The sequence below is a fragment of the Sebastes umbrosus genome, chromosome 9, assembly GCF_015220745.1.
Source record: "Sebastes umbrosus isolate fSebUmb1 chromosome 9, fSebUmb1.pri, whole genome shotgun sequence".
NCBI lineage: Eukaryota > Metazoa > Chordata > Actinopteri > Perciformes > Sebastidae > Sebastes > Sebastes umbrosus.
This window is the reverse complement of record NC_051277.1, coordinates 6,331,987-6,357,674: the sequence shown is the minus strand read 5'-3', so window position 1 is coordinate 6,357,674 and position 25,688 is coordinate 6,331,987. Positions and strand designations below refer to the sequence as shown.

General features: G+C 40.1%; 1 protein-coding gene across 3 annotated transcripts in view; it reads left to right on the top strand.

Annotated features, from left to right (window-relative positions):
- enox2 (ecto-NOX disulfide-thiol exchanger 2) overlaps window positions 1-25,688 on the top strand; it is a 208,730-nt gene that overhangs the window by 31,866 nt on the left and 151,176 nt on the right. Inside the window, exon 3 of one of the 3 annotated variants that reach the window (XM_037779740.1) lies at window positions 15,783-15,872. The exons of the other annotated variants lie outside the window; for them this stretch is intronic. Coding sequence (XP_037635668.1) covers window positions 15,839-15,872 — 34 coding nt within the window. The 5' untranslated portion in view covers window positions 15,783-15,838. The remainder of the gene's footprint in view (window positions 1-15,782; window positions 15,873-25,688) is intronic. 3 annotated transcript variants of the gene reach the window in all.

Here is a 25,688-nt window from a genome sequence, read left to right as displayed (position 1 = left end):
AAACTTTCCTGAATAGTCGCGCCTTGTATTAAGTCCTTACGCTGAGATAGTGAATGGGTAGTCTGTTATTGTATTACACAGTGGCTTCGAATATAATTTTGGTCTATTACTTCGTCAATGTCTAAGCATGAGAGGAGAAACTCATTTGGCATGGGTCACCTCATGTGACCAACATCTCTGCAAAAAGCAAATAGAGAAAAAAAGTCATTCAGATGATTCTGTTTTTTTTTTTGTTATTTATTGTGTGTGTGTCGGCATAAGTATTTGTGCTTGTCTGGCAAGAAATTAACTTTGTCACAGCGGCTCTAGACAATAGGAGGCAGGAATTGCTGAGCCTGATGTTGCACTCAGGGAACAGTAAAGTCATTTTTGCTCCAGCAGACCACTTAATAGCTTTGGCTGATGCAGAGTTTGGAAATCCATCAGTCAATTGGGCCAGACAGAGATGAGCAGTCTTGTGAGTGTCAGCATGCTTAGTATGGAAGGAAACAGGTTGCAGGACAATGGAGCTCCTCTCATTATGAGCTCCAGTCATATAGATACATTTAATTGCTTTTTCAAACTGCTCTATATTAGCCAATAATGGTTTGATCCGGCATCGCTTTGGGCATCACGAACAAGAGCATAAGGAATGACAATAGGCTGCTTAATTCTGTGTAGTGTGCTATAAGTCAACCAGTGCAGCATCTTTGACTCTGACACAGAGCTGTGGCGTATTTCAGTCTTTTTTAGGTTTGTGTGACAGCTTTAGTCACAGGTTTTGATTGCTCCACCGATATAACACATCAACGTCTGTTTACAGGTCTTGTTGAGTATGACTGCATTATGTAAAAGGTTGTTGTGGATTTAGATTCCATTGGTGGCTGCTGAGGGTTTTTTGTCCGACTCATGTGATCCATGTAATTCCAATAACTCCCATCGTTTGAAAAGGTTTATTGAAATAAAATAGATGCAAGCACTTCAGAAATCCATGGCATATATTTATTTGCTCAATGAAAAATTGTCAGCATTCAATCTTTCAAAACAAACATCTTCACTGTGGTCAAAAAACATTTCGCTCTGCCGCTTGCCACAAACACAATATGGCCCACACCTGAATATATGGTGCAGTCTAAATGGGGTACGCCTTTCCTAAGGCTCTACCTATACAAAGCACTATATGCAATTAAAAGAAACAAAGTAAACTATAATTAATAATTCGACCCAAGTTTAAAAATGAAAGATATCTAGGGTTGTGGAGTTAGAAAGACATGAGTTTACCAGACCTCTGTGGCCCGCTCCTCATCTCTGCTTGAGGCTAGAGGCTCCAGGCTGTATCAGCCGCTACTAGCATAACACACCCAAATCTCCGACTGAACTGTCCAAGGTCGAGTTGCAATGTGGGTAATGTAAGCACCAGAGTTCGACAAGGAAGATGAATAAGTGGAATAAAAAAGTGATATGGATCAGAAAACTTTGTGATGTCAGCAAATATCGTATCGTTGTCCAAAGAATCAATATAATATTGCATATTGATGATGAAACTTGTGATTTACACCCCTAGTAGTATTTTACTTTTCAGTAACACAAATTTTAGCAAAGCCATCTTGACTTTGCTTTCTGTCACAGTGAATGAAACAAATGAATACAGCGACTGATCAGAAGATGAACCTTCACACCGAACAAATTAAAGTATGTAAACACTTTTACTGTCGGGGAATACAATTAAAGCACGATGCGGCCTGATCATACACAATACGTCTATTGATGCGCTGGTAATATGAACGGCAGAAACTCAAAACTGAGTAGTTATTTTATTTACGCTATTTTAGAATCCTTTCCTTGGTGTCAAGAGAGAATGTTAAGGCAGTCTGACAGTGTTCTGTGCTGTATTTAAAATCTTGATGATAAAGCACTACACACTTGATAAATTAGGGAAATGCCCAAGTGTGTTGTCTGTGCGGAATGACTAAAGAGGGTGTGCAGACTAAAGAATATCCAAGTGTTCAGTGCATGCTGACACACTCAAAGGTTGTAGCCCATTATGTACAAAAAGAACAGAATCACTTTCTAACTAAATGGGACCATAATTTACTAAATGAACATCATGCTGTATTGAAGAAGACTTGAAACTAGCGATTGAGACCATAAACTCATGTTTACAATGTTTACTGAGGTAATAAATCAAGTGAGAAGTAGGCTCATTTTCTCATAGACTTCTATACAATCTAGACTTCTTTTTGCAACCAGAAGAGTCGCCCCCTGCTGGCTGTTAGAAAGAATGCAAGTTTAAGGTATTTCCGCATTGGCTTCACTTTTCAGACCCGGGGGTTGCCAACTGACTATGGTAAAGGAGTGCAATGCTAAACCTGTGGATTAGCTTTGTGTGTTTGTGTCCGACTTGGACACAGGTTTAATGATGAACTGCTTGTTTTGAAAGCATGAATCCACACCTCATACTCCTGCAAGTAGTGCTCAGCGAGGAAACTTTTCTGAATAAATCTGGGCACATGTGGTACCTCAATGATGACATTTTTGAAGTTAAACCGTACATGATTAAAAAATTTCAATCTCATATGTGTAATTCCCTCCATCTTGTCATCATGTGGACAGGAGGGCAGACAACCTGGCCCATTGTGTCAGTCTGTAAGAATTGCTTGTCAGTCTATGAGGCTCCCGGCTAATCTCAGTGTCAGCACTCTGATCCCACTGGTTAGGATTGCAGGCACATTGCCACCAATGAAGTCAATGACCTTAGGTAGCTTAATCAGCCGTGGTGATGGTGCTGGGCAATATGAGGGAATTGGTATTCACTGCGACCCACCATTAATTATTTATACTTTGCTTCAAGGTAGATAGCTGGATTTGGTGGAGGAGGGGACTGACTGCGGCAGAGTAAATGGTAAATTGTCATCGCAGCAGCTTTAAATAGCTCATCTCACAAGTTAGCGACGTGCTTCTGTGTCGTTCCTGTTATCATTTCTTCTCACTGTGACTGATCTCATCAGAATTCAGGTGTCAAACTACATTGTAATCACCTGCATTATATCTTTATGGAAGCAGAAATATTGAGGGCTAAGCATGAAAGATTCAGTAGATGCAAAACTTCTGGAGCCAACTGGAATAACTTGAGCCTTTTTTTTATTTCCCAAGACTTGGAAGCTGTTGCAAATGTTACTAAAATGAGGGTTAATATCTGTCTATCTTTTTTATAAATTGGAATTGCATGCTGTGAACCTCATGTGATTTTAAAATGTTTGCTGGTTCAAGTTTCTAAAATGTTTGGATTTGCTCCTTTTCTCTGTTTGATATTGTAAATTCAATGTCTATTTGACACCTTGTTGGGCCCTGCAAACGTCTGATGGGTCTTTTTCTCTTTATTGTGACATTTTATAGACTAAATGATGCATTGATTTATTTAAAAAAATAACCAGCAGATGAATTATCGTAAGCGGCAGCCTTCTTTAAAAAGCTGCCCAGTTAATCCTGCATCCTAAAAACCTAACCATGTCTAGGTTTAATTGTGCCAGTGTGCTGCAGAGTTTCTCTTCACTTCTAAGCAGCTCTTACCTCTTATCAGAGGCGGCTCGAGTGTTGAGACAAGGTAATTAGCTGTTAAGAGAGGAGCCTGCGTTGAGGAGCAGAACGGACTCATCTGTTTTTCAATCAAAGGCTGTGCACTCCGGTCAGGGCATGGAGGGAACACAACGCTGAATGAGGATGCCACCTCACAACTTGTACTAGTATTATTTCATTATTACTATGAGTGACAGACACGTTTATATTCTTTTAAGCTGTGGATCCTTGCAACATAAAATACATACACTTAAGCACCAATCAACGACGGACTGCTTTCATCTCTTTATTTCTCTCTTTATTTTTTATGCCGAGTATGAAAAGCCGTGGAACAGCCCGTGTGCTGGCGCAGGCAGAAACAGAGGCTGTTAAAAGTGAGACAGCTGCACACTCAGCTTTAATTGCATGACAAGTAATTTAGGACACAGAAGATTATACCTATTTTAGCTTACTTTAATGTTAATTAAGCAAAGTGTGACAGAGCTAACAGGATGGGAAAACTGTACTAAGGTGTAGTAGTAGCATTATATGTTTTTTACAGTGAAGAATGAATTTTACTGCCTGATTCACAGCATCCCACTCACACAGTAGAACTAGGGCTGTCAAAGTTGCAATTTTTAGGTTGTAGCGGGCTCAGTTTTAAAGCTAGAGTGAAGATACTGGCATCATATGAAACGAGAAAAAAACTAAGGAATCCATTGATGAGTATTAAATGCGGTATTAAATATTTTAGTCGATTGACAGCCCTACTTGTAACACAAAGCAACACCATCCTCAGGTCAATGAAGGCATCCTCGCTACAGAGAGCGGCAGCTTGTTTGGGGTTCATCAAAAGTTTCCAGGTTCTGAAATCCTCCAATAAATCAACTCCTATCATGACTATGTAGAATGTGCTTCTCTTCAGATGAGCTATCATTAAATTTCTTTGCCGACTTGCCCTCACAAGTGAGTATGAGTTAAATATTTATGGCGTAGGTCTAACCGACACATCAGAGTTAAAGACGGGGGTGTACGCCTGTCGTAGCAGTATTGGCCTCCCTGTCTCATCCTTTCCTCTCTATACACATGCTTTAGCCTGCCCTCCTACCTTGATGTAAGTACTTGTGACAGGGAGAGCTGAGCCCCATCTACCCCTTTACATGCAAGACTGCTTTCTTTAAACCTTTATTTACCAAGGGTTGGTTGGACTCAACACCTCTGTTCTTTTCCAGCAATACTACACATTCACCTAGTCAGGCTGTTCTCATACACTGTTTGTAGCTATACCTACGAAAAGTGTACAGTAATTTGTATTCATCCCATGAAATCAATTCATATGAAATCCAGGAAGTATACTGAGAGACAAATGCTGCTTAAGGAGGAGGTCAGGGTGGATGGGTGGGTCAAAAAACACCAGACTTTCGCCAAGGAGGCGTCAATGATGATTTATTTGTCGTGTAACTTTTGGACCGTACTTAAGTTACGCCACTTCCGTAGTTATTTTAACCCAAACCACAATCTTTTCCTAAACCTGACTAAGTAGTTTTGCATGAAAAATGAGGAATACGTTTTCGTTAGATATCATACGAATACGTCGGAGTACGTTGACAAAGTTGCACATATTCAAACTGTGAATGTACCATGTCTTTTAATAAAGAATATTATCAAACTTTCAAGGATATTGCCTCAGTTAAAGGTCACAGTTCTGAGGATAAGATATAAAAGCTTTGACTTTTACTGGATGGAGGCTGAAGATAATTACAGAGACCTTAAGAACAACACAGCATTGTTCCTCTTTATTGCCATGTCTAGTAATCAGTCATTTACTCCTAATATTCTCATTAAGTTCCCTCTTTGTCAGACTTTGCCTAATTAACATAATAAACTAATGGCATGCACTTGAGCTTTTTTTTTTTTTTTTTTTCCCTCAGAGGGAAACTAATCCTCACAGTAATACTTTCCACCTAAAAACTTGTCAGTTCCTCTCCAGCTGATATCAAATCCTGTTTATTTTTACTCTTTTTGAGTAAAATTCTGTGGGGCTTTTTTTGGCACCACCACCAAATGATAACCTGGGCTGGAGCTCAGCGTGCCTCAGCGTGTGAGCGAGAGGGAGAAAAATGATTTCCCCGACCTCCTCATTGGCCATGAATGCAAAGACAGCGCGTGTCTACGGCTGTTAAACAACACACACTGGCTCCCGGCCCGCTCGTAAATTACGAGTCGAAAGCTTCTCCCTAGACTGCCTTCAGTTCAGTCAGTGAGGTTGTTTCCCATAATCAGCGCCGCGGCTGTCAGTTAACACAGTTCTGTGGCTCAGAGACCAGCACTGTGTTTACAAATTATAAAAAGCGGCTTGGCTAGGGTCATTAGTTTCTTTATTACCTCTATTCTGTTACATGTAGAATGGTTCTTTTCACTGTAGTCTGAGAGACTCTAGAGGGTCTCTCAGACTACAGTACTATCTAGACATTAGGATACTAACGGTTCAGTGTTGGTGTTTATACTGTAACAGAATATAGTATTTAAAGTAGGGATGCAATCGGGCCGATGCTGACTCAAATAGCTGGATCGGGTATCCGTGACAATAGGGCCAATCTATTCAATTCGATTCTATGTTTATATACTATATACATTACAGACTGGAATTTCAATTCCTGTGAATTTTGAAGATTTTTTACTTGGTTGTTGGTGTACGATTTATTATTTTAAAAGTAAATAACAACTCTGTAAATTAATATCTATGTGTTTATTTTAGGGCTGTCAAAGTTAACACGATTAAACACTTGACAAATCTCGCTTTAAGGTACATTTTGAACAGATAAAAAATGTATGATTACTTTGTGATTAATTGAGATTAACTATGGACAATCATGCGATTAATTTTGATTAAATATTTTAATTGATTCGACTTGTTTGTTACATTTGGTTTCACAACGTTAGGAAAGCAATGTTTAAATCAAGCCTGATGTTGCCTTAAAAAAGAAAGAATGACCCCAGTCACTTCCACGCAGTGCGGTGTAAAGCTTATTGATTAAACACCGGTATCGGATCGGTACTCGGTAATTTAAAGCTGCAGCGATTGTCGACAGAGAAACAATCAGCAACTATTTTGATTATCCATTAAGTCATTTTCTAAGACAAAGATACCAAACATTTGATGGTTCCAGCTTCTCAGATGTGATAATTTGGTGCTTTTCATTGTCTAACATCATAGTAAATGTATTCTCTTTTGGTTTTGGACTGTTCACTGATAAACAAGACATTTGATGACATCCCCTTAGACTCTAGTAAATTGTGATTGGCTGTTTGTTGTTAGACCACACGATAAATCAGGAATAAAAATAATCACAGCACTAGTAGTATCCGTTTGTTGTTGCATGCTTAAATGAAAAATACTTGAGGACAGCGAAAACTCGTACTCTGGGATGGCCTCTTATTCACTAAAGGCTTCAGAATGGCTTCACTAGCTTCCACACACAGTGAAGAAGTATGTTCACTTTGCAACGTATAGCTCTTAAAACTACCATTACACCAAAGCTGTAGGTCTTGTGTGAACGTTTCCCTAAACCTAAGATGCAATTTCATTTGTTATATGAGGATGCACTCATTTTATTGCTTTCCTCACACTTAGGGGCTTGTTTCCTGTCTTGGGGTGATAGAAAATACTACTGTGTTGGTCCTCTAGGCTACGTCTGTTAACATTGTGGAAAATTGTTTTCCTGGTCAACATCCAAAGTCTCAACGATAGAAGATGCACTTATAACCAGTTTCTTTCTCTTTGATCGTTGTTTGTTGGAGAACAGTGGATATGTGTGCTTTGCTCTCTCTCTGTGTCTGTCCTCTATTTGCCCTCTTTTTAATATTTTAACATTTTTTGGGGGGGGATTAGTTCAAAGCAAAATCCTACAGTGAAACTTCAACCTGACTACACAAGCAACTCATCAGTCAGTTAAGATGCTATACGGATTATTTATAGCACACACACACACTTCTACTATTTTTATGACTCACTGCTGAATGGAGTGAATATCAGTTGTTTTTTTTAAATTGTTTATATAAAGTGTTTCTGGATCAGTTCACTATCTGAATGAAATGATGTGAACATTTATGACAAAAAAAAGATCTACAACCCGTATCTTCGAGAAATGCACCCACGGGGCACAGATGACTGCTTTAGTGTTTCTGTGTGTTTGTTTTTTTAGATTTATTTATAACATCGTGGCCTCACATATTGTAGCGTCGTGGTGCTGCCATCTCTCTCCAGCATGTTTCCCTTTGTGTAGGAAGCCTTGACAGATTGTCATCTCTTCAACATGTCAGCGGGGGGCTCATTAACAGACAAATAATGTACCATATGATTGCATGTTTGTAATTGCGTGGGGAACAGTTGTGGCTGTATCTTCAGTATATACTATACAATTTTTATAGTTCAAAATATGAATTATATTAATTGTAGCGTACGCGCTGTTTTGCAAATTGTGATTGTAGGAAGGATGACAGCAATAACCCCATCACGACAAACATGGCGCTGCTTCTATTCAGTGAAGCGATTTAATTCACACACCCACATGTGACGTCTGACAACTACAATTGTTTTCCTTGTCGTTACTCATATGTGCTTCCAAACAACTGAATAAAACCATAATAATCTATCTGGTAATGGAGTTACAAAAGGTTTTAGGGATGTTAATAATTAACTGTGTAACCGTTAACCCACAATAAGAATTGACCGATTCATGCAATCAGATAAATGGTTAAAAGAAATATTAAAAATTCAATAAAAAGCTGAGCAAAACTCAGAGAAGCGAGTCTGAGCCGTTGTTGTTGCTAACGCCACGGCTAACCGCCTTCACTTTAATCAGCAGGTGGCTGGCGGGACATGTGAGCTTGGCTCGGGTCTTGAGGAGTTGTCGCATTTTTTCACTGACAAATAAACTGTACACACACTGCACTGCTACGCTCACAGCTATAACGTTACTGATAACTTCATATTCATCATCGTCACACACACACACACAGTCCGTCAGACAATCCCTAATGTTGTCTCACACACACAGCTGACAACCTTGCAGCTAAACTAAATGATGCGGTGGAGACTAAAGTGGCTGCATGTGTCCACAACCATACACGCAGCATCGTGGCTGCCACAGCAACTCTCTCGGACGGGTGAACCGGAGACTCGGTTGTCTGTTTTGCACATACACTGCAGCTGGTGATAAATGATGGATTTAACCTGTTTGTGCATCGGCTTATCGTTGCAGCTGGGCGGCTTGTTAGGCACTAAAAACACAGCACCTCTGAATGCAACACACTAATCTTGTCGGTTAACGAGGGTCAGCTATTGATCAGAAAAAAAAAAATAATAATTAACTACCCTAAAAGGTTTATTATGAAGTATTTCTACTACATTTTCATTAGTATTAATATGCAAAGCTTGTGTCGTTATAGACATAATATGTGCGCCATGGCTTGTGTTTGAAACAAATATCTTTTGTGTTCTTTGTTGGATGGAGTTTATTACCTCTCAGCGTGAAAAGCACAAACAAAAACACTTTAAAAAGCTCTGCCTCCAGGTATGTTTGTAACACAACAAACATAATAATAGTCTGATGGTTTTACATTTCTGTTCACGTCCTTGAATATGATAAAGCATGAGCGGTACGTTTTTGGAGAGTAAAGACTGCAGATCCTTGTGCAGTTTCTCTCAGAAGCTTTTCTTAGTAACAGTTAATGCACATGTGCTGCAACAAAGAGTTTCGGCCCTATTCCCAGGCGTACTTTAAAAAAATTTACATTAAATCTGCTCCACCACATAATTATGATACATAGCAGCGAGTAGATACTATCATTAATTTTAATATTAACCCTTTTTTTGTTACGTTTTTCCCCCTTCTGAGTTATACACAACAAAATTATATGACTACTAAACAGCATTGTACTATTATGCAGCAGCCCTTTGCTTGCAGCAGCAAAATAAGCCGTGAGCACAATCAATATAGGTAAAACACAATGTGTATCGTGCAGTTCACATGTTGTCAACAAGAAATGGAAGTGAAAATTGAAAGGCTAAATACTTTACAGTGCTGCTCACACCAGCTTACAGTGTTTGTAAACTGTTTGGTGTTCCTTAGAAAGCAAGATCGAGGATGTAACATTTGCATCTAGACTAATATTTTAGAAGAATCCGTGGGTTGGATTTGATTTGATATTTTTAGTCGTACACATTTAGTTAACTGTGTACCTCATCGCCTGACATCACATGATATCAACAGTGCAGAAGATAATCCATTTGTTGGTTAAAATGTTATCTGTAGGCAGTTCTGGTTGCCAAAGTAAAACAATTTGAATGAGGCTTTTCCAACCCAAACCCTAACCCTGAGGCCAAAGTAGCAAACAGGGATTATCTTCTCAAAAATATTACAATTGACTTGAAATACCACACAATTTAAAATAGCAGCCAAGTCGCACAAAAAGACGTGTGAACGACACAATAATGCACAAGGCAAAAGCGTGTAATAAGAATGCTCTTCTTGCTTCTTCTTGCTTTAGGAGAGTCATTTTCATGCCATGTAGTCTGTACTGACTGCAGTGTGAATGCATCCACGTGAAAATGCTGCGCTCAGAGCTAGAGACAGAATAAATTGTGAGAAAGACCACTTATGGCGGGCGGGAGGGGAGGTGGATGGGTCCAACAAACACAGGACTTTCAACCAGGAAACAGGTGTTTTGTTTTGTAAGTTACGTTAGTGACATTTGTCACGTGTTTTCCGTACTGATGTTACGTTGTTTCCGTACGTATTTCACTTAGTTTACGTACTTATTTTAAGCCGAACCACGACGTAAAGGTTTAAAGGATGCTCTCATGTCATGGATTTAAAAGAAGCTCGTCAAGTGCTCGCCAAAGCTGTGAGCGTGAATAAGTGGACAAGACTGCAGTGCTTTGGCCGCAGGATGCAAACACACACATGCACATTTTAAAATGTATTCTGTGTGCGTTTGTGCAAGCGAAGTAGTTGCAGTTGCCTGGTTGTGCTTTTTACCCTACTTTATGTTGTGGACATAATTTTATGATTTCCAGACAAATGTAAAATCCTCCTAGCCTTCTTTTTGTTGTCCCTGTGTGGGAGATGAGGTACTTTATCACAGAGATAAGCGCGCCGGCTGAGGGACAGCTACAGGAAGGAAAAGGTACACGAGAGCTGCTTGTGAAGTACCGATCGCTTCTTGTGAAGTTTGTATGATTAATCCGACGCTGCGAAATGTTGCAGCGGGCGATTCGGTTTGTGCCTTCCCAAGCTGCTGTTTCCCTGCTGTGGAGACAAAAGACGAATGGACCTATCGGGGCTATTATGGGGGTATCTCCCTTCTCCATCACCCTAGGGGCCGGTTGACTCTTATAATCCTCTCTTCACTGAGGGGATCCTCTAATCCCTGATAGACGCAGGTGTCTGGCCTCGTGCATTCGTCAGGATGAGTAATGTAGTGAACGGTGTTGTGAAAATACATATGAAAGCAAACACGTACTGTAGTTACACAAGGCTAAACTAACGGAACACTGTCTGAATGATGAATATCTGTAGGAGGCGATGTACAAGAAACAACTTACGGCATTTTGAAGCAGTAAAACTGAGGTTGTTGCCCATTTGGTGTATTGATTGACCAGTTAAACATGAACAGTCATCAATAACAATCATGCATACAATGCTGCTTTGATGTTTCTTTGACTACTAAGAAATTAGACCAAACAATCATCAACCTGTGCGTCGTTTTAAGCAACTTGTTCTGGCTGATTGTTTGTACCTTCTTCCTCATTTTGACAAAACAATTCAAGTTGCATTTTCTACAAAGAAAATCGATTGTTTCATTTTAATAACATCTATGGCCTCAGCAAGTGTGTCTGCATAAAACTCTGTTTAGAGTACAGCCTCCCCAGCTTTTGTGCTTACTCTGAAGCCTTGCATATTTGATAAGCATGCTGGATCTGAATCACAATTTCCGGGACTGATTTCAAAGACCAGTGTGAAACTTCTCTCTTCTCAGCTTCTCTGCTTCATTCATAATCATTAGTGTACACATTTACTCAAGTTAGCAACTCAGGCTTTTTCCCCAACTATAGAAAAGTGCTTTAGAGGTAAGTGTGTGGAAATGAAAAATGTTGGTAATAACAAACATGATAGGGAATGTGGGGGCCCTAAGATTGATGAATGCCATTTGTTGTTGGGCCCACAAAGGACTTAAAAAAACTAATTTTCTTTTCACCCCACCCCGTCATTTTATTTTTCCCCAAATTAAAATAGCTGCCATTATTCTTCTGAAGTTTAGGCTAATGCCACTCTGATGGTGAATAAGTAGCCTATTTTTCCCTCCCCTCACAGCGGGAGTGTGTGCTTTTCTCTTGTTGGCCTTGATTTCGCTTTGTGTGGTTGTCATTACTGTGGTGAATGGTCTGCTCACATTTCCAGCAGATTCACTGGCTCTCAGTGTAACACCACCCATAGGTCCAAATGCCTGTCAGCAAGGGAGTCATTCTGTTTCCAAGTACTCTACTGTATAGTAATGTCTAAAGGCGATACAGTAACAATACTGTAGGTCTGATTGTTTTTGCTTTTGCCTGACTGCTGTACATCATCTCATCTTTCAGTTTAGCTATCACAGTATTGCATCATGCTTCTGGGTCTTTTCTTACCTACTAAACTTTTAAGTTGTATTTACAGATAGACAGATTTGAGTTAGAGCTGAAGTCGGTAACTTTGAGCAAATATGATAAAAGTTATTTTTAGAAAGCTGCCACTACATCCTGACAGTACTGCATGAGACAGAACATCTTTGAAAAAATGATATTCCTCTGTGTCCTCCCAGTGCTCCTAATGGCATCACAAGATTTCACCGGCCGAAAGAAAACAACCAATCAGTGCCGAGCTGGAGCCTTGCCGTCTATGAGCCGGCTGTCAATCACTCGCGAACTCCGATCAAACGGTCAAACTAGGCAGCACTGATCAAATATGAATCAATATTCTGTTACTATTTCTCGCCTCAAATGTTTTCCGAAACATATTTTAGTGAACCGTGACCCGGCCGCCATATTGAAAACAGTTGAGCCAAAACCAAGCACCGCCCCACCGGCCGGTACACACTATTACAGCTAAACAGTTTGACCGTTTGCGAGTTTTGTGAGCGGTGGATGACAGCTGCTTTAGAGACAGCTCGGGTTTGATTGGTTGTTTTGGTTCGGGCGGGGCAGAAGAACATGATTTATATCCGTCTCATGCATTCATGATATAGTGACCGTGTTATAAAAGTAACTTTTTATCATATTTGCTCAAAGTTCCCGACTGCAGCTTTAATATATAATTTTGTGCTCAGTTATGATTTTTGGTTTTGTTGGTTAAGAAGCAGCTCTGTATTTGTTTAATTAGATAGTTAGTGTTATTAGTTGTTTGTGATTTTTGCAACATTTTCCTAACAAGAGAAGCCATTATGTGCAAAATAAAGACAGCAGACCATTATGTTGAAAGGGGGTTCCGATGTGCTAAAAGGGGGTCTAGTTATGGGAATAGTGATGTTTGTTTTGTTTTCTTATAGTCCTTTTTGAAAATATTCATGCTTCGAGAGCCCCTATCTGAACACAAGCCAGTGTTTTAATCACATTCTCTTTTCCCCCATTCCCTCAAGCATTTTTTTTTTTATTCCAGTCTGCATTGTTTTCTGTATTGAAACCATGTGGAAAAAGGGAAACAATTGTGCATTCACTCATAAACATCCCCTCCCTATATCCTGTGTTGCTGGGGTTAATCTAATGTCATCAGATCGTCTCTACTGAGTCATATTAGGAGGTCATTGGAGGTCAGCGGTGTTGACAAGGATGCCGTAGTAATGAATTTGATTATACTAACAGTATACAAGTACAAAACAATCAACATTATAGCCTGTAGAAATTTGAACTTTGGCAAAGCTGCCATTGTTTTATTCAGTTGTTTTCACCACAACAGACACAGTGACTGTAGTAAACAGTTTTGTTGATGTGTAGCTGCAGAACTCAGGGGGCCAAGAAGACTTTGAACCTGAGTTTTGACAAACTTCAAATATGTTGCAGAAGTATGCTAATCTGAATGCTAATCTGATGTTAACAGAGGTGCAAATTGTTGAGTTAATCACTGTGGCTGTGATTTTTAAAACTTGTAATGAGAAATGACAAATTGTGACCTCAACAATAGATTACCCCAAACAGCATAAAAATACGTTTTAAGGGTGTTTTACCTTTACTGTCTCATTTTTTACATTTAACTTTACTACTCCATACATCCGTACTTTTTGGAGGAAACATAATACCACCCTACTGAATGCATCCGTCAAATGTTTAAAATTACTGACAGTTAAAGTTGAATACCTTTGTCATCGATTCAAAAATGATTTAATGGATGATAGAGATACCTTACTGCTCATCTATTGTGTAGGTTTTGAAAGAGCACGGTTGCAGAGGCGTACATGCATAACAGCTTGCAAAGATGCCATCGAGATGTCATTGTGTGTGCGCTGAGATCTTATTGTGCCTGTCATATGCAGTCTGTGTCAGCATAAATGTACCGACACGTCAGGCAGCGATAAGTGATAAAATCTTATCGCTGCCTGACATGGAAGGAAGAGGGTAACAGAACTGATGCACTCAAGCTGCGACACGAGATATGATTATCGATGGGTTCTACTTTATGTGACATGTACAGTGTGTGTGTGTGTGTGTGTGTGTGTGTGTGTGTGTGTGCATTTTATGGAATATGCATTGTATTGTGCTGCGATTATTTTCCATACAAGTCCATATAGTTTCAGAAAATGGTGAAAAATGCCCCTCACCATTCACAGAGCCCAAGGTGACGTATTCCAGTTGCTTTTTTGTCCAAACAGCAGTTTGAAAATGCAGAATACTCGCCTGCGAATATTATATGTCCAGGGCTTTTATTGTGAAAGGTAAGTATGGAAGGAGTAGAGGGCTAGGAGTAGAGCCGCTGCTCCTTCACGTCGAAAGGGGTCAGCTGAGGTGGTTCGGACATCTGATCAGGATGCCCTCCTGGACGCCTCCCCTCGGAGGTTTTCAGGGCACGGCCAACTGGTAAGAGGAACCCCGGGGTAGACCCAGAACACGCTGGAGAGATTATATATCTCGGCTGGCCTGGAAACACCTCGGGGTCCATCAGGAAAAGCTGGAAAACGTCGCTGGGGAGAGGGATTTCTGGAATTCCCTGCTAAGCCTGCTGCCCCCGCGACCCGGCCGTGGATAAGTGGCAGAAAATTGATGAATGGAAGTACGGAAGGAGTGGATCTGGTCTGCACTGCTTTTGTCAAGGTTGAAAGGAGCAATAAAGTTTGCAATTTCATAAATATCAGCGCAACTCAATCCCGTTCTGCGCAACGTGATTGGTTGATGTTTTTATTCGTGGTGTGAAGCTCAGAAAATCGACCTTGTTCCAAAAAAATAACGCCGCTTTTTCGCCCGCTTAAGATTCAAGTTCTGTGTGAAAGTATTTATGACAAAACAGCAGTTATAAGTATAAGTTTAAGTAATATCGAATTAATCACACATAAACGCCCCCGGTGTGTAAAGCCTTAAGTCAGAAGCAAAAGTATCGATGCTAAAAGGCACACAGAATGCAGAAAGTCTCGCCTGTGTGTTCTTTCAATAGGAATTCAGGGGCTGCAGTCGGAGAGAGGAGTGAGGTTTGGGGATCACTGTGACCTTCTCCGTGGCCCGAGAGTGTGTTGGCATGGCATGACTGATGCAGATTATCATAGCTGGAGAAAGCCAATTACTCTGGTCATCACGGCCCCCTCGGGGCCCTTTCTCAGTGGAATGAAATGCATTACAGAATTCTCTGTGCATCCTTCTGGCAGCGTTTTGTATTTCCTCTATGCTGATCCACCCAGTTTGAGTGTTAATAGCGCAGTCAATGGGACCCTCCCGCGCCTCAGAGCCCTCTTCGGCTCGGATGAGCTTCTGCTCCACAAAGCAGGGAGGTCGTGCCTCTCGGAGAAGCGGATGAATTACATTCTCCTCTGTTTGTCTTCTCCCTCTTTTCAAGACAAAGCCCTTTTATTTCGGCCCCTTTTTCTCAGTCAGTGTCCTTGAACGTCTACATAATGAAAAAGTCGGGTTGAGGGGTTGTGATGTAAGAGACTCTATGGCATTTTTATGTAACAGAACAAACAGCGACTGATCAGACCTTTGTTATCTTTGGTTTTGTTTTCCAATACAGATTTGGTACAAGACCAGAGAAGCTGAGATCACACACGACAACGCCGCACCTCTAGCATGTACAAAGACTACAGATCAAGCCGAGTCACCGGTAAGAGGCCCGAGAGCACCTTCTAAAGGTCTTATTTTGTATCTCTCTCAGAGGATCTTCGTCTTTTTAGTTGCCTCAACCTCTGAACCTTGCCTCTCTCTTCCCTGGATTGGAATTATTCTCCTTTATTCATGTTTATTCTTTGCCTTGTTCACTCGGTTTCTTTTTGTGCAGACATCAAAATCTGCCACATCCTCTCAGTTATTAGTGTCAAGGCTTCTGATTCAAAGTGTTAAAGAGCATATGATTCATACAGGACATGGAGAGCAGTGACAAAAATCACATGGTGGCTCAATTTATTTGTGAAACGAATAGAACGCTGTCGTTTCAAAGATGTTTTTATCCAAATGTCAGTGGGGGCACTTGTGTGAACCGGTAGCTCAAGTCAAAATTGGTCAACTTGCACACAGTTATTCACAGCACGCCCACACCTGAGAGGACGGTACATTAGCTGGCACAGCATATCTTGTTAGCACCTGTGAGAAATTGTGAGAAAGCACATGTGCTGGGTAGTTACTGGCCACCGACTGCACCAACTAGATGCTTTTGTTTTGCCATTAAATTCTGAAGGCACTGGGTAATTTGCTAGCTGTCCAAAAAAAGCTGTATTTTTCGAGTATACAGCTAGAGATAGTTTTATCCTCAAAATACTTTTTTATTTACTCAAACAAACTCAAAACTCCTTTGAACAGCATGGGATATTTAACCCACTTAGACTTAAGTTTGCAGAAAGTAAGATAAAACTTGATTCATTCCAAATTATTTTTTTGTGCCAAGCAGCATTACTGACATCATGATCATTGGCAGTGGTTCTGTGGCTCTATCTTACCAATGCATTTACAGAAGCCATGGAAACCAGAGCGGGAGATGTCGTAAACCAGTATGTACTGTTGCAGACTTTTGTCTCAAGCTCAACAATGATGAGTTTGTTCTTTAATTGCTCGGGTGTGATTAATAGATGCAAATTATGGATCGAGAAACTCGCTCACTCACATAGTCGTGAATTCATTCATTGAGTGTATTCACATCCTTTTTTGCAAGAACTGTGAATTCATGTGAATTATAATAACTTCCCTGATTCCCTGACCATTTGTCCAATACTTTGATTTGTGACCAAATACGTGCAAAACTAGTGACATCCCCGTCAGCCTCAGCTGTGCTTCCTGTTTTGTGCTAATTAGCTAATGTTAGCATGGTGACACAATAATGTATGATGGTGAACATGCATATTACACCTGCTTAAAGGTTCTCTATACAATATCCAGAGCATCAATATAGCATCAAACAACTATTTGCTATGTAATTCATGCTCTACCTGAGCAGAGAATTAAGTCACTCTCCCTCTGTGTGTGTGTGTATGTTATAATCAGAGCTTCTCTGTGCTTTGTTGACATAGCCGGGCCGGCTGCATCCCTTTTTGGTGCATGTGAGCGTGTCCCACTGGCTAGCTCATTGCCGCGGCGGCTCTGTACTGCTCTCATACGGCAGTCACAACTACTAACGCCGTCCCGACCGATGGCGGTTTACACTGTTAGCTCTGTCAGCAGTGTTGCCGTTGTTTCCACTTTTAGCACTGTTAGCAACATAAGCTGCGAGCATGTTGAGAGCCGTGCAGAGGCAATACAAATGCTCCCAATCTCGTATTTAGCACCTTTGACATCGTCATTTTAGCTTTGTTATCGTGAGCATGTTCGCATTACCCACGTTGGTATTTAGCTGAAAGCACCGCTGTAGACTCGAAGACTGCGCTCCAAATCACATACTTTTTACTTTAATATGTGCTACAGCTGCCCTTACAAAGTATGTACTGTTCCATGCAGTATGCATGCAATTGGGACATGCTTCGTCATAACATTGCGCCTTGAATTTTGACCCTTTTGCTCATATATCCGCTGCACAGAGGATTGTGGGTCAGAATAGTCAGAAAAGCATGCCAGCTTGCATATTGCAAAATGTGACCAGATGTAGTAGGACATTGTGGTATTTTTTATTGCATTTGATATACTATATATTGGATCATACTAAATCTTTTCCTGGCATGCTAAATAGTATGGTAGTATGGGTACTGGAATGCACAGTTAGTCTTATCATATCTCCAGTCAGGCTGTTACTCTGCCTTATTTTGCCTTTTTAATGCTACTGCATGTAACTAACACGATAAGTGCACAATCCTGAAAAAAAGGGATACGAGCACTCATTAAATAGACAATTAGCTGTTACATAATCATGTTCAGAGAAACTGCAATACAGTACATAATTATTCAATATTCATTACATTAGGCATTAATGTGTCTCTGTGAGCTGTTATTGTATTTTCAAAAACAATGGGAGCCTGCAGTACATTGTTCGGGAATAGAAATTGAACCAAGTGAGAAACTGACAGATTGCTCAAGAGAGAGGAAAGAGAGGGGGAATGAAAAGCGCCTCTCTTGCTGGGCTTTGGCCGATGAGTGTGTCCTTTCCCATTACTCTCACACAGCGCAATATGCAGGTCAGTCAGGTGATAATGAATGCTCTGTCTGATACTTGGCCTTTCTCCCTCCCTCCTGCTTGTCTGGTCTGCTCTCTGTTGTATCCTCTCTCTTTCTTTTCAACCTTTTATACTGCAGACTTTTCTACAGTATATTTGCCTTCAGTGGGTTTAATTATCGAGCAATCTCCTCTACCCCCTGTTCAGTAATGTTGTTGTTTAAAGGTGTTTCAGGTCAGTTTATCAGACAATGAAGATGTCAAGTTATTCTGTCTCTTTCTTCATTAATTAAACACTGTCTTCAGGCCAAATTCTGTTCACTTTCAAACCCAACTTTGTGAGGTTTATATGAACAAAAAGAAAAGTTTGCTGATAGATCATTTGCTTAAGTCTCCACAGTGCACACAGGATTGGATGAACTAATCAAATTCTGTGCACACCAACCCCCACTGCACGACCGTCTGCAACAAGAAGGGATGTAATAATGCATTCAGCCCGCGCTTCGCTAAAATACGTGGTGCTGGGTTCAAGGTTTGATATGGTGACATTCCTAGTAAACTAATGTTTTTTTCCTTCTAATGTCAAGAATGAAACATTTTGCTTTGTAGCATCAAATGATGCTATTGATAAATCCATAAAAAATGGCAATGTCACATTTGCTTTCATGTTTTTATGGATAAAAGCTTTAACAAAATGTCACATCCGCTATCAGAAACATGTGAAAATGTTTTTTTGCAAAGAAAATACAATTATTTTCAGTTTTTTTAGGGATTTGCACGTCTATTATGTTACAAATGGGGCCAATAGTTTGAAGCAGACTTCTCTGCTGTCTCAAAGACAATAGAATATTCCACAGTGACTATTTTGGCATCTTCTTTGACCCACATTTACAGTCACTGTTTATCTGGCATTCAAAATGACTACATATTTCACTATTACAGTCATCAGAAGACAGATGACCAATCCTATGACTAATACTTGGCTAGAAAATAAAACTTATTTGACATTTACTAGTTTTCAAGCAAGGCTCTTTTACTCTTGGGATTTACAGCTGCTTTTATGTCTGCAGGTATAGGTCAGCATGTAATTTAGCAGATGAATGGCGGAAAACTAAATGGTCTGTTCTCGTGGAACATGTGCAAGAGTTTCTTCAAACTCAGAGGGAATCATATTTCCACTTTAGGCTCTCCAAAGTCTCTTTATCCCACATTCTTCAGCCTTTTTCATTGACCTCTTGGTGGGAGCTGGAAGTCTGGCTACAAGACTGTCTTTGTGTTAATGTTGACTTGAGGGGGTCGGGGGGGCAGCGGAGTTTGATGCCTGCGTCAGGCTGATGGCACATTCGGTGCCAGGAATCACAACCAGCTTGCTGCACAACACAGCTGCCAACATGCAGCTCGGTGCCCACTTGCTCTCATAAACTTGTACCCGAGGACTTGCAGCATTTTGAATGCAGCGTGGTAACGTCGAACAAAACAAACAAACACATTGTGTCATCACCTCTTCTTGTGGCTATATCGGCGGCGATGCACGAGTGGCGTTTGAGTCAAGTGATTCTCTGGCTGTGAATTATGGCGGGGCAGCGAGTGCTGTTGACAACATTTCACCAGTGCAGAGGGGTTAACAATTGTTTTGCGCTCCGTTTGAGACTTGTTTCCATCAATATTCATGCCGAGGGAAAATTCTCGTTATAGGTCTGGCCTCCTTTTTGGATTTAGACTAATCCGGTTTCCAGAACAGATGCTGCCGTCACAAAGGCACCTACAGTAACTCCCTCCCCTCACACGAAAACTATGGCAAACATGGTTCTGCATCTCAGAACACGTTGGATCCAGTTACTTGTCACTCCTCCGCAACCCATTAAACTCATCCAAGTAGGAATACACCAGTACGTGAACTGGGACACCAAGAAGCCCAGTTAATGAGGTGTGACTTAAGCTGAGCAGTCACCTCAACCTTTCCTGTCCAGATGATCATCTGCTAACCATCAGTCAGGGGGCAGGAATGTGAGGTAAGTAGGAGAGGAAGGGATAGGTAATTAGAAAGGGAAGGATTAAGGAAGATAGAGGTCAAAGATAACTAGCAAGAACCCCAAAGACGGAGATGTCCCCCCATCCTCAGGACACATTTCTGCGATGATTTTTCTTCCCACATATAGGGCAGTGGAGTTAATGACATCTTTCACTCGTGCCAGAGCTACAAACATTCATGATCTCAACATGTAAGACACCAAATACCACCGCAGTCACTTTAAACTGCTTTCCGCTGAGCAGAACCTTTTTAAATATCACCCTCTCTGCCTCTCTGAAGGCCTCGTGGAGCAGCTACCTGAACCCTTTTGTTTGATTGGAAAGGGCATATTGATACAGCGTGGCGCACTCGTACCAAGTGAAAACAGGACTTACACGACGGAGACAAACAGTGCCATCATCTCACAGGACAAATAGTCATAAATGTTGTTTAGTGAAAAGGGAAATATTGACTGAAACGAGTAGTTGGTTAGAAGGCAATGCCTCTCAGAGCCCTTGTTAAAATTTTACTACAATAGTTGAGGCCCAGCTCCAATTTAATATGCAGTAATTGAATTTGAATAATTAATTATTATTATTTCACCTCACTTTTAAGTCAGGCAGTTTATTTGACTAAAGAGTGCCGTAATGTCACCAAACAGACACGCTTCTCATGCGAAACCATAAAAGCAAACCAAGAATGCTTTCATCTGCTGAGGCACGGAGTCAAATTAGTGTTTGATTTGAATGTTTTGCTACACTAAGCAGGCCGCAGAAAAGAACATCATTGTTAAAAAAAAATCAAGACATCAGACAAACATCATTCCCCAGGGACACTGAAATTGAATGAGAGCATGCACTGGCTGTTACTCATTACTACTGGCTGACAGGGGTAATTGAATTCTGCCTTGAAAAAAATCTGTTTATTTCTCGTCCCTTCTGGTGGACAGCCAGCTATCAGTTGGTTGCTTTGCATTTTTTTTCATCCCTAAATGCAGATGATAGATTTGCAACCCCTGGCTGATAATACTGTTTTGTGTCTACTGATGTGTCTCTTAAATTTGACCTTGATGTGTGTGTATGTGTTGTCAGTATTTGTTTTTACCTTACCCACTTCACAGAGCATGTGAAGCAATGAATAATAGGCTTGTCCATTCCATATTTTTCAAAGGCTAGGATGCAGTCCAAATGTGAGAGGAAGACGGGTCCCCATATTATTGTGTCGTGTTTCTGAAGTCTTTCCAAGTATCCTCATTGTATCATAGCCTGAATAACAATTTGGGGTATAGGGATGGTTGCCTAAGGGGCCGTACACATGCGCCCTCAAATCCATTGTTGTCAATGTAGACGTGCACAAAAGTGAAAGCGAAACTTAAAAGCAACACGTTCTAGCATTACATTTTGAACACATACGAAACAGCTTATTTTGGTTTAGGCAAAAAAAACCTACAATTTATTTGGGTTTAGGCAATAAAACTACAACTTCTTTAGGTTTAGGCAACAAAACTACAACTTATTTGCGTTTAGGCAACAAAACTACAACTTCTTTAGGTTTAGGCAACAAAACTACAACTTATTTGGGTTCAGGCAACAAAACTACAGCTTATTTGGGTTTAGGCAACAAAACTACAACTTATTTGGGTTTAGGCAATAAAACTACAACTTATTTGAGTTTAGGCAACAAAACTACAACCTTTTTGGGTTTAGGCAACAAAACTACAACATATTTGGGTTCAGGCAACAAAACTACAACTTATTTGGGTTTAGGCAATAAAACTACAACTTCTTTAGGTTTAGGCAACAAAACTACAACTTATTTGGGTTTAGGCAACAAAACTACAACTTAAGGTTTAGGCAACAAAACTACAGCTTCTTAAGGTTTAGGCAACAAAACTACAACTTCTTTAGGTTTAGGCAACAAAACTACAGCTTCTTTAGGTTTAGGCAACAAAACTACAACTTATTTGGGTTTACGCAACAAAAACACTTTAGGGAAAAACATGAGGTCGCTGTCGTCTTCTTTTATACCTCCCTTTGGTTATCGACCATGTGTATAAATGATAGAACATACTACTGGGTTTAGCAGGGCCCTACTGACCCACATCTATGGCTCATCTAACGCCTATTTAATGGCCCGATAACAAGACACTTATGTTTCGTCTTCAGGACAGTTTGTTTTTGAAAGTGTGGTATTTATATAAAATGTTTGCAACAACCATAGCTGAAACAATAAGTTTACATTTAATAATAATTTAGTCAGAAGAGAAAAAGATACTCCTCCAGAGTTGTTTTCGTTCTCTCTGGCAGTTTAGATGCTTGTTCAATTGTTCCTGCGGAGGGAAGTTGTCAGGTAGTCGGGTGGTATAATCTTTTAAGTCTACTTTTCATATTTGAGATGAATCCAAGTACGATCATTACATATATATCCTAATCATCTTTCAACAGTGGCTGACTGTAAACATGAGGTTTTTATTTCCAGGAAATAACAGTATATTGAGCAAACACTGTTGTTTTCAGAAGAAGAAACCTGGTTTATTTCTCTAAATCAGCCAAAGCTGTTTAGAGAATCACTGCAGGTGTTTACTGACGGTATGAATGAAAGACACAGTGTAGTCTGTTATTGTCATAACTGCACTTTGCATCAGTCCAGTGTTTGTAGAATAGAGTTCTCCTGACTTCACAGTGGACTGGAAATTGAGAGCAATTTTGAGTTTTGGAAAAGGGAATGGCACTCTGGCCTTTGGTACACACTTTTATTTACCTTTGAAATTATTGGCAGTGGAAACAGACTTATTGGCGGAGCAGAGGAGGAAATAATTTGATCCTGAAGATATTCTCTAAACTCATCCAAGGCCTTTTGACCTGAACTACGCAACCTCAATTTTAGCTTGTGTACAGGGATGCGTGTTTTTCTTGCGTGTGCATGTTTGAACGTAGCTCTTGCCTCTGAAACCACACACAGTCAGTGTGGCCAATTTATTCAGTACACCTAGCCAAAGAGATCTGTGTGGAGCGATGAGGAGACTGTAGCAACACTGAAATTAATACAGGAAATTAACTGAAAAAGCCATATTTCCATCATGTTTTCTACATTGTTTCCCACTGTTTGATGTTTGACTGGCGCTCTTTTAATTATCACTGTGCTCTTCTTCTGCAATGGTTTAATGGCACCCAACTGGAAAATTAGCACGATGAGCTGTTTATCACAATGCACTCAACTCCTAATAATTGCATAACACTAGTGGATGGAAAATGCACATTAATTCACATTTTCTCATGTAAATTTTCTGGAAATTTAGTTAAAATTTGTGCTACATTTAGATGGAAACCTGGTTAATCTCACCTCAAGGATCATTTAGTCGCTGTTCTGTAGCCCTCGACTACATCACATAATCCTCATCAGCAAATTAAAGAGTGCTCAATGGATGAGAGGCCAGATATGCTGAAAATCATGGAAAGTTTGAAAATGTAAAGCTCAAGACAGCAACTTCCAACACTTTCTCATCCCAACTCGTCACATACTGACGCTTTGTCAGACCTCTTGGCATCAACACCTCTCTAAAAAATTTTAAACAAAAACTGAATGTTATAATATTCATAATTACAGGACTGTTGTGTTAGACTGCATTCGTTGTAGCCAGGTATGTCTAATAAACTGACAACTAATCTATAAATGCTGACCTATTCATGCTCCTAATACAAGGAACAATTACTCAGGGAAAAGTTTTCATTTCCTCATGGAAAAAACCCTTAAAGTATCAGGTGAAATGTTCCCAAAATGAGCACAGTGCTTATGTCAACTTCAATGAATGGTAAACCTGTCATGCTGTTAGCATTAGAAGTTGGACTGACTGTGATGTCAGTGTCTGCTCCAGAAGCCAGTCTGATCCAGACTGAGGGGTGTTTATGAGATCTCAGCTGACCACAGGCAGTCATACATTAGATATATCCTTCTCATGCACATTTTTTTCCCGTGACTGTACACAGCTTGTGTTTAATTATGGAAGCATAATAGTGTTTGCTCTGCTGTTTTTCTGTGTGTAATTAATCTTCCGGCTGTGTTGATCAAACCAAGACTGTATTCACACCCTGAGAAGCCTCGGTCATTTTTTAACATATTTATTGTTGACAGCGTGAGCCAAAGATTATACAAATATTTAGTTGGATGCAGTGTATTTTGTCAGAATGGACACACTGTGAGCCAATGTGGCTGGATGCGGGTCCTATTTTCAAGTGGGGTAAACAAGTACTGGTCTTAGATGTCACACAGTCACTATTAAACCTGCAGTAGGCACTAAATTATATAATAACCTTTCAGCATATTGTAATTCAAGTGTTCTGAGAGATACTTCTGTACCTCCTAATGGCTCTGTTTTCAGGCTTTAAAAAATCTAGCCCATGATGGGAGACTTTGGCCAATCACAGGTCATTTCAGAGAGAGAGAGAGCGTTCCTATTGACTGTTCATTCAACAGAGGCAGCTGTCAATCACTCATGAATATCCAAACGCACAAACTAGGCAGCGCTGATCAAATATGAATCAATATTCTGTTACTGTAATGCCTATTTCTCGCCTCAAATGTTTTCAGAAACATCTTGTAGTGTACTGCTTAGCTGTAAAATGAGAAAGTTTGCTCTGGCTGGTGGGCGGTGCTCGGTATTTCCTCAACTGATCTCAACATGGCTTCCAGGTCACAAACTTGTAATACAAAAAAAAAATTGTCATAATGACAATTATTTTTTTGTATTACAAATTTTCTCAAATATAGTGTTTAAATATGCAAATGAGGCATTATCTAATGGTAACTTTTGGTGAATTTAGGAGAAATCTACAGACGCAAATAGACAAAGAAGCAAAATAAACACCTAAATGTGTATTTTAATCTGAAAAAAGACATGTTATGGAAGCAAAACAGCCCAAACTCTCAAAATGTGTCTCTCGCCTCAACAGCTCTTATAAAAAAAACTACAACTTCAACTAAATGAGTGGACTCCCACCTATTTTAATAAACACCTTAATCACTTCCAACAACTTGGACAAGTACTCTCCTCCTGTATTCATTTTAAAGTGTATCTTGAGCCTCAGGGATGACAGGATGCCTCTCATCATCACAGCCCTCCACTGCTATTGAACTGATCATGTCTTTGCTTCTCCTCCTCCAACTGGCAGCCTGCAGAATGACACCTTCTTAAAAGCACAGCTGTCAAAAGTTTTTGGACAAATTATCTTCCTTTTTTTTTTTAGGGGGGAGAATTTATCACTTGGCAGCACCTCCAGAAAATGTCATAAAAATCTTAACTCAAAAAGGAGAAGGAAAAAAAAGCAAATTATTTGGCA